Below are 9,450 nucleotides of genomic sequence, written 5' to 3'. Positions count from 1 at the left end.
AATGACTGTAGAAATATGCCTCCGGTTTACTTCCAGGGAAATTAGGGCCCTCCTAGCAGTCGGGGTACAACAGTCCTGGCCTATGGCTCTAGTTGCTCTCCATGCTCTGTTGCTAAAGATCCACTCACAAGTCACTTAACACAGCATCACTGCTAAGCCCCCAAAGGTTAAGAACCTGCAGTTTTCCTTTGCCTGCATTTTACTAATTCAAAGGGCTGTTCTAATGGGTGAAAAAAGGCAAGTTAAAAAACTTGTCCAGCTACAAGCAGCAGGATGCTGCTACTGCTTCATTGCTGCCCTAGTCATTGAAATCGAAGACTGAGCTAACAGATGGATTTTGTTTTGTCATGAAGGCAAGATACGCTGCTGCAAATATCAGGATGCTGCTGCTAGACAGCAACAATAAATGCGGCCCTTCAGGCCTCTCCATCTGGCTCTTGGAACTCTCCCCAGACCACAGACAAAGTTTTTGCTCGGCTGAAATATCCTTTAACTCTTTTCAGATCATACTTATGCATATGTGAATGACAACTAAAGAACTCTGTAGGATGCCCACCTTTACATTCCTCACCTCAGAATTGAGTCTTTAAAACAAGGATGGTCTGGCTACCTGTGGCTGACCAGAGGTTCCTACGCTACAACTCCCATCATCCCAAACCACTGGTTGTGCTGGCTGAGGCGGATGGGAGTCTGAGTCCAGCAACACCTAAGGAGTGACAAGTTCCTCATCCCAGGAACAATGTCCATATTCCTAAAAACTGTCCCTTCAGACTGACCATTTTCAAAGAGCCAATTCTCTATTTTAAAAATAAATAAATCCACAAAGCCTGCCCCAGAGAACCAGGTTTCACCCTGTACTTACTATACATGTCCTTATTTTTTTCCTCCTATCAACAATTTCCTAGGACAGTAAGTTCAAGGATCATGTTTAACCAGCAGACAACAAAGAAGCAGAGCGTGGACAGATAACCTGTTGCATTTTATGTATTCCAAATACTGAAAGGCAATGAAAAATAAACTATGATCCTGCTCAATAATCATTGTTTTTAAGGGGTTGTTTGCTTTAAATCTGTACAGTTGATATCATTATCTCTGGGCTAGATGCTCCGTATTCAGTAAAGTTTTAAATGGCCAGAGACTTTGTCCACAACCTCCACTGGTCCTGGTCCAATGCCGAGGACAGTCCGCGAACCTGGGGCTATCTGCGTACGGCCCGCATCTTGGATTAAGCTCACTGTCAGGCCCAGCGTTTTGGCCTCGCCCAGGAGCTGAAGCAGCGTTTCCTCGTCAGGAGCTTTGAGGACCACCTTGGGCTGTCCGCAATACTCCCACTGCTTCAGGAGTTCAGGGTTTCGGCGCTGGATTTGTTTGTAGGCTGAGACAGCCGCATGGGAGCACTGGGCTGCCACTTTGCCCTTCTGCATCTTCAGGTCGTTCCGGACAACAATCACCATCTTGAATTCGCCGCTTTCGCCCATGATAGTGGCTTCGTTGCCCAGTTCATTGGCAAGCTGGGTCATTCTGGCTTTGGATGGTCGCAAGAACCGGGCTCGAATGCTCCAGCCCAGGCATACCCCACAGGCAACACCAGCAATTATACTGAAGAGACCGGGCTTAGAAAGGTAATCCATAGTACATCTAGCGATCAAAGAGAGGAATGTTAGGAGGACCTAAGGAGTGCTCAGGAAAATGGAAATTGCAGCCTTCACGACAACAAAGCCATGCAGAACAAGTTCAAAGCTGGGCAACTGCCAGCTGCATCTGGGAAAGACTGAAAGCTTAGAGAGTGTTGGTGTAAACCAGCCTGCACCTACCTGGCGAAGATGATGCAGGCTCCCACTCACACCATCCCCTGCCATGGGTCATGTGGGGTGCTGGGAGTTGTAGTTCAAAGCTGTTCAGTTTCTGTTAATTGATTCTCATGAAAACTTACAGATTCTGGCTTCACACAATTAACTCAAGGCAGTGTCAATTTACTTTTGGCAGAAAGCCAAGGTCTGCTTGACCTAGAAACTACTTACTCTGATTGGTTAACGACCAGCACTCAACTCTTATCTAGGAATGCTAGCACAGTTTGTGTTGGGTGTGTTAGGAGTAGGAGTGCTGTGTATGGTTAAGAGAGAGAGAGAGAAAGAAAGGATTTATTTTGCTTTGTTTTTGTATGCAGAAACTCTGCTGGTTTTATTTTTTCCTTTTAATAAATCCTGTAAATAGTTATTCTGAGTCTAGCTGACTAGTCATTTCCACCTCAACTAGCTTTTTCGCTGTGCAGGAAAACTCTGCTACGTTTGGGCTAAAGCCATTAGAGCTATGCCATGAGAGAGAACAGGATATTTTCAGGGGCAGGGGGGGGGGGGGAGGCAATGGGTTTGTAGGCCAAGGGTCCTCAACTCATAGGCTAACTCTTACATACAGTTACAGATAGGTAGCCGTGTTGGTCTGCCATAGTCAAAACAAAAAAATTTCCTTCCAGTAGCACCTTAAATACCAACTAAGTTAGTTCTTGGTATGAGCTTTCGTGTGCATGCAGATATTCTTCAGGTATCTGAAGAAGTGTGCATGCACACGAAAGCTCATACCAAGAACTAACTTAGTTGGTCTTTAAAGTGCTACTGGAAGGAATTTTTTTTGTTCTTACATACAGTATTGAAATTGTGCCAAATGATACTTAATTCTGTATTTTCGTGTTGTTGCGAGCTACCCTAGCACCTTATAGGGGACAAAGGAGTGGAATAAATCAAATGGGTTGTACCCAACTAGGAAGCTGAACCCACCAAAGTGAATGGATCCAAGTTAGTAATTTCCATTCCTTTTCAATGGGTCTGCGTTTTCATTTCTTCCTATGAATCCGCAACCTGATTGGTCTACAGGAGAATCCCGGAATTAGCCAATCACGTGGGGCCCATTGTGTAAATAATGTATATAAAGCAGACATTCTGGGGGAACTTCCATTCCTCCTCACCACTATGAGCTGAATAAAGAGCATGACATCCACTCTCGACTCTGAGTATATTTAAGTTGTATCTGAAGAAGTGTGCATGCACACGAAAGCTCATACCAAGAACTAACTTAGTTGGTCTTTAAGGTGCTACTGGAAGGAATTTTTTTTGTTTTAAGTTGTAACCGTCCTTTTGTCTTTGGGTGAAGGGCGATATGGAAAATTAATTAAAAATAGTAAAAATAATACTAATAAACTAATAAATAATCGGCCAGAGTTTTCATTGAAGGACCCCATCTTTGGCGGCCAGCTTCACAGTAAATTTACACATGCGAGCGAGTTTTCTTTTTTTTTTAAGGCGGAGAGGCCTAAGAGTCCGAACTGACTTCTTTGGCTTCCCCACTATATTTGCATAAATCTGCATATCTTCACCTGAGTCACAGGCGCGCTCCATGGGACCCTCCCCACACTTTCTCTCCCCCTTCCCGCCGCCTCCGCGTCTCCTCACCAGCCTCTCGTCGCCTCCTCGCGCCGCCGACCAGCCTCAGAGCAGGAGCCACGATGCGAGCCGGCAGTCGACGTCACAAACACGGCTAGCCAATCGCAACACCGCCCGTGCCTTTATCGAAGGCTGCCCCGCCCCCTCTTCCCAACGGCCTGTGGGCGACGTCAAATGACGGCCGGCCAATCGCCTCGCCCTTTTGCGTGACGCCACACGCACACCGACCAATCGGAAAGCGCGCTTGCCAACTGAAATAGTTGTATATTTTTCTCTCTTCCCAGCCCCCTCCCGCCTTTTTTTATTTTTTAAACCTTTCCTTTCCCTGTAATGAAGCTGAAAAGAGAAAGACGAGATCCAAAAAAGGAAGGCACGTGAGGAGACGCCGACGCCGCCAACCGGCGCCGCGCGGGAAATGACATCACCGCGCCCGGAAGCGACGGGGAAGAGACCGGCTTTCCGGTCGGTGGGCGGGGCCGAGCGGAGAGCCCTCCCCCGACTTCCGGGTTGGCCCGAAGCCCGGAGGTAACATCAAGAGCGGCAGGAGGAGGCGGAGACGGAGGAGGAGAGGAAGAAGCCGGACGGAGCCGGGGCTGCCGCGCGCCTGTGGGAAGAGAGCGAGCGAAGTAAGCGGCGGGGGCCTGAGGGGGGGGCGGCCTCCGCTGCCTACGGGTCCCCCGGAGGGACACGGGGCAGGCAAGGCGAGCGCGGAGTCTCTCCCCCCCCCGCCCCCGCCCCCGTTCCTACGCTTTTATTATCCTGTCAGGAAAAGCAGGGAGGGACCCCGGCGGTGGTCTTGGGGTGGGGAGGCTGCCCCTATCCAACGGTTCTCCCTCCTTCGGTTTCAGAGCTGCCTGTGGGCTGTGACTAACCAAGTTCTCCTCAGAGTGGACCCATTGGAACCAGCGGGGTCTCAGTCCGCCCTCTCCCCTTGATTTCAATGGGTCTACCTTGAGAAAGGTCAGCGCCGGATACAACCCAATGGAGCTGAGTTAGTGATAGAATTGTGGAGCTGGAAGGGACCACCAGGGTCATCTAGTCCAACCCCCTGCAAGGCAGGGATCTTGCGCCCAATGCGAGGCTCGAACCCACGACCCTGAGATTAAGAGCCTCATGCTCGACCAACTGAGCTAGTCGTGTCCTTTGATTTCAGTAGGTCTTCTCTGAAGGTAGGCGGGAGCAGGGCATCGTCTGTTGTTTGGGGATGGGGGGTGGGCTTCTTTTTCTTCATCTAGCTCTCTTCTTCAGTTGTGGCTCCAGTGTGAAGGGCAGTGGTTGGTGGGTGAGATAAAGAGCCAGGTTCAAATTCTGCCTTGAAACCCAACTAGCTCTGTCTGTTAGTTCTGCTCAGAGTAGACACAGTGAAATGAATGGATGCACGTTAGGCATGTCCAATGTGCTTGATCCAAGCATGGCTAAGATTGGATGCAGTCTTCTTATATAAATAAATAAATAAAAATAAAGACCAGCTTTCTATTAACTTGTCTTTGAAATCTGAGTAACTACTTAGGCTTGTATCTGACTAAAGTCTGCAATCTTATACACACTTGGCAGCAAGTCTCATTGAGGACAGTGGAATTTCTTAGTGTACAGCATAGATTTGTACTGCAAGTCATCTCGTTGAAAACGAATGGGTCTGCCCTGAGTATGATTCACAGTACAAACTTATGCTTGCTTACTCAGTATGCCCCATAGAGTTGAGTGGGACTTACCCCCGGGTAGCCGAGTCTCTACTCAGTTACAGCATCAGTTTTTTCTTTAATTTGGTTTATTTTATATACACTTGATTATCTTCTCAATGTCCATGGGCTCTTCATAGAAGCTCTTATTTATTTAATCTTCTGTATTTTGCAGTATGTAGTTATTTTAAAGGGGACAGGTCTTTGCCCCAAGGAGCTTACAGACTAAACACTGAGAGCGTTAGAGACACATTAACAGCAGGGGTTGAAATATTGGCACATGTGTTTGTGTATACGTTTCTGTTTGGTATGAAGAATTGAGTGTGGAGCGGGAAGGATTTCAATTATTGATTACTTAACGGAAATGAATGTTTTGGACTTGCGTGTTAATAGGGCAGCCAAACCCAGTTGCAGTTGTCATCTAACAGATGGAAAGAAGAGCTTTTCTTTGGTTCAACTTGTGTCAGAGTGTCATCAAGGAGAGAACAGCCTTTCCAATTATTAAAGATCTAAAATTTTGGACAACTGGATTTCTTGTATGCTGAAAGTATGAATGCACTTTGGGAGACAATTCCACTTATTTTCCCGTCACATGGGGGGGAAAGCCATAAGGCCATGGGGTGCTAGTGGGGCAAGAGGGGCAGCAATCCCGTTCCATGAACCAGGCTCACTGCTTTCATTTCTATCCCAGGCTCACCACTTTCTTTCTTTTTTTTTTAAAAAGTAAGCTTTTGGCATTCATAGAACCTGAGATGCAAGGCAAAATATACAGACACCGTGCGTAAGAGAGGCTGGCCCATTCCCTGGGTTTCAGTGTTTTACTCCCCACAACCTCAAAAAATTCCTGCAGACACTCGTACAAAGGCTGTGGGCCATGAGGCACAGGGAGAGAGCAGCTGGATAGCTGCTTTGTTGTTATTTTTAAGTAAGTATTTCTGCTGCCATGGCTTGTCATGCCACAATACTGTAAGGTTTCGAAAATATGCACCTGCTGAAATTCCCTCTTTTGGCCACCTGAGATCTCTTGTGAAGTTGAAACATGATAATGGCAGTTTCCTCTTAGGAGTCTTACAAAAGTGATTCATAGATTTGTAGAGTTGGATGGGACCAATAGGGTCATTTGGCTAACCCCCTGAAATCTGGAATCCCGCCCACAGCCGTCCCTGGGTGGGCTCGAACCACCAACCTTCTGGTTAACAGCCAGATGGGATAGTGATGATGCTACTACCCTCTCTATCTTCCTCTTTGCCCCCAGTTTACTGAACGAAATATTCAACTTGTTTCTGGGGTGTGTCACACACATGCTCGCACGCACACATTCCCATTGCCACAACATTCCCACAGGAATGTTGATTTCCTCACTTCACTGAGGTGGCAACAGCTTATTGCCCTGTTAAGAGCAGCCGGGCTAATGCCCCTTCTACCCACTCACCTTAGATAATACTTTGAGTGCCTCCTCATGACCTCATGTCATTCTGACTTGCTTGCAGGGAGGCTAGACAGTGTTGTTTCAAAGCAAGCATTACTCCCATCACTTTCCTTATTGCAAAAAGCCTCGTATTTTTGGGAAGTGGATTTGTTGCTCAAGACAACCTGCGCAACCTGGACTTGCCTGTTTGCACTTGAACCCCAACCAAAAATAGCAACAGGCCAGAAGTGCCCTTCAGACTCAGTTTCTGGTAGTGATAAAAGGGATCAGTTTTCTTTTTGGCTTTCCCCTGATCCCAGCCCTGGCTGACAGTGTTTGGGTAGTGTCTCGCAAGCTAGCAGTGAAACTTTAGAACGAGGAAATTGGTGGTTAGATTCTTTTTTTATTGTTGTTGTTTTCAAATTGAGGCTCGACTGCAGCCCTCTCTTTGAGGCAGAATCTCTCTTCAAGACCTTCACACCAGAACAGTCCCTCTCCCTCTTCCCGTTGCTCCCTCTGGTGTCTGAATCTCGCATCGTTCTCATCTAGCCTCTTGATTTAGCCTGCTTTCGAAGAAAGGAGTCCTGTGAACCTAACACAATTCAGATCAGGCTGTAATGCTGATTTATGGAAGATGTTTCTGATGGGTATTGTAGAGGCAAGAAGCTGGCACACTTTCGCAGAAAACATGTGAGGTTTTTGGCATTGATGATTGAGCAACTTAGCATTCGTGTATAGGTTCAGTCAAGATACTAGATGGCGGTCCCTTCCAGATGCTTTGGACTAAAAACTCCCATCAGCCCCAGCCAGCACATGGAGTTGTAGTCCAAAACATCTTGAGGGCACCAGACTGACAAAGTCTGTCTTATACTGTAATTTTTTAAGCTATAATATCCAAGTTTATCTCAGTGCTTTCTCTACACTTGGGAAACTGAGATGAATTCTTTGTTTTTGATTGTCAGGCTCCAATCCTGAAGTCACAGAAAATATAGCCGAGTTCCTCACTTTAGCCATCAAAACAGGGTCAAAATTATTGAAAGGAAGATAAGTTCAAAGTCAAAATCTCCTGTATTTTTAAACTGTTTCCAGCTGTTTATTTTGTTTCACAATATTTATATGCAGCTTAATTGTAATAAAGCCTCAAAGCGGTTTACAAAATGAAGAAAGCAATAAAATTATCAGTATAAAGCAGTTAAAACCTACATTATTTAAATTATTTTAAAAGTAATTAAAACAAACTGTAACCTGATTAACACACACACCAACATTCCATATGTCTGGAAAGGCTTGCCTAAACAAAAATGTTTTTGTGGACACCAGAAAAAGTACAGTGAAGTCTGCCTGTTTCAATAGGCAAGGAATTCCAAGATCACTTTCTGTTTATGAGTTTTGTTGTCTATTTATTTTAAAAGCTACAATTTGTGGGTGTATACCCTGTTTCCAGACCCCCTGCTGCAGTTGTCTCAATATCCCTGTAGTGCCATTATTTCAGTCTTTGATCAGTTTGTAAAATCTAAAAAGCAGCCCTGAAAGTTAGTTAGCTTTCTTCTTCCCAGTATGTGGATGAAGAATTGGAGATGAGAGTGTTCTGTTGCAAAGGCAAGATTTGAATGGGACAGACCTCTGCTTTTGTGGCTATGTGCTTCTGTCCACAACATTGACCTCTTAATGCTTTGCACATTATACTTCTGTGAGTGTGTGTATAAGTGGAAAAACGCTTTGGGAGTTTTGCCAGGAAGTGGCGTTTAAAAATGTGAGAAATCGACTATAAGCCACTGCTTACGTTTGTGTGTGCTGTGGATCTCTCTCATTGATCTTGTTATCTTTGTTAATTGACAGGCTGGCTTTGTCCATCTGAAATACACTGCCGCCCATGAGAGGATATAATTGTAAAAAGCAATTGCTCAAAGTTGGTACAAAGTCTCTCTCAAGACAGAGTCCAAAAGGCTTAATATTGGATCTTCGTGTGGTTTTTCACAAAGAACAAGGTTCACTTTGAATCCTTTAAGACTCAAAGGTTTCAAAGATAACCTTGTTCTGTCTGTTCTTTCTCGATAACTAGGCTTTTGGCTGAGTGAATATTCTGTGGCCTTTTAAATGTGTTTGTGGGTAAGTGGGGATTATTGCTTTTATTGTTATTATTAATTTTGTGTTCTCGTTTGATATTTTTATGCTGTGAGCTTCAGATGAAATGTGGTATGCAAATTTAATTAATACCACTACTACTAATGATGTATCTTGCTATCTGTTAACTCCTTCATCCTTGCCATTTCCCTCCTGCGCGCTTTCTGTGTTTATTAAAAATATTGTGGTGATGGGTGTGAGCTAAGAGCCGGTTCAGATCTCTCCTCAGGTAGAAACTTGCCAACGTCACCAAGAGCTGATTCACACTGTATAGTCAAAGCACATTCAACACTCATTTAAAGCATGTGACTTCAACAAAAGTATACTGGGAGCTGTAGTAGGTGAAGGGTGCTGGGAATTGTAGTTTTGTGAGGTGGAACTGCATTTCCCACAATTCTTTGGAGGAAGTAATGTGCTTTAAACGTGCGTTGTGTGTGCTTTAAATATATGATGTGGATCTGTTCTGGGTGTTTTTGGGCAAGGGAGCCTTTATGTTCCTCAGGTTCAGTCCCATCTGCATTATTGGGGCATATTAGTGTAATTTATATCCTGCACTTTCACTATGTGTGTGTTGTCCGGGGGCTAACAAATCACTTACAAAACAGTAATCCTGCTCCAGTAGGCCTCTTATGTTATTCTTCCTGCTTTTTGTAAGATTCGGAAATGGTGTCCCAAACTTTGTCATTTATACTCTTTTTAATAATAATTTCTATTAAATGTTCTACTTTACAATTTCAACTAAATATTTGGCAAACTTTAAAATATCCAGTGACTTCTTCTCTTTCCGTGGTTCATTTTACCA

The 9,450-nt window shown here is 44.9% G+C and overlaps 2 protein-coding genes across 4 annotated transcripts in view; one reads left to right on the top strand and one right to left on the bottom strand.

The window, feature by feature from the left end:
* Window positions 1-960: 960 nt before the first annotated feature.
* Window positions 961-3,845, bottom strand: PTRH2 (peptidyl-tRNA hydrolase 2). Of its 2 annotated transcripts, none has more exons than XM_083715314.1 (2): window positions 3,752-3,845; window positions 961-1,638 (listed from the first exon to the last, which is right to left on the bottom strand). In XM_083715314.1, the coding sequence occupies exon 2, from the start codon at window positions 1,629-1,631 to the stop codon at window positions 1,113-1,115; it is 519 nt and encodes a 172-aa protein (XP_083571440.1). In that variant the 5' UTR covers window positions 1,632-1,638; window positions 3,752-3,845; the 3' UTR covers window positions 961-1,112. The 2 variants fall into 2 exon arrangements, with proteins under 2 accessions (XP_083571440.1, XP_083571439.1); XM_083715313.1 differs by lacking the exon at window positions 3,752-3,845 and adding an exon at window positions 3,447-3,551.
* Window positions 3,846-3,937: 92 nt separating this feature from the next.
* Window positions 3,938-9,450, top strand: part of VMP1 (vacuole membrane protein 1) — a 105,133-nt gene continuing 99,620 nt past the window's right edge. Inside the window, exon 1 of one of the 2 annotated variants that reach the window (XR_014558474.1) lies at window positions 3,938-4,063. The gene's annotated coding sequence lies outside the window, so the exon portion shown is untranslated. The remainder of the gene's footprint in view (window positions 4,064-9,450) is intronic. The other variant, XM_083715240.1, reaches the window with a different exon arrangement.

Source organism: Podarcis gaigeae, assembly GCF_964106915.1.
Source record: "Podarcis gaigeae genome assembly, chromosome: 15".
NCBI lineage: Eukaryota > Metazoa > Chordata > Lepidosauria > Squamata > Lacertidae > Podarcis > Podarcis gaigeae.
The sequence above is the reverse complement of the archived record's forward strand: the minus strand, read 5'-3'. Positions and strand labels throughout refer to the sequence as shown.

What these genes read in the sequence shown, in the direction of transcription:
- PTRH2 (XM_083715314.1), bottom strand. Translation starts at nt 1,631, where the DNA reads ATGGATTACCTTTCTAAGCCCGGTCTCTTCAGTATAATTGCTGGTGTT.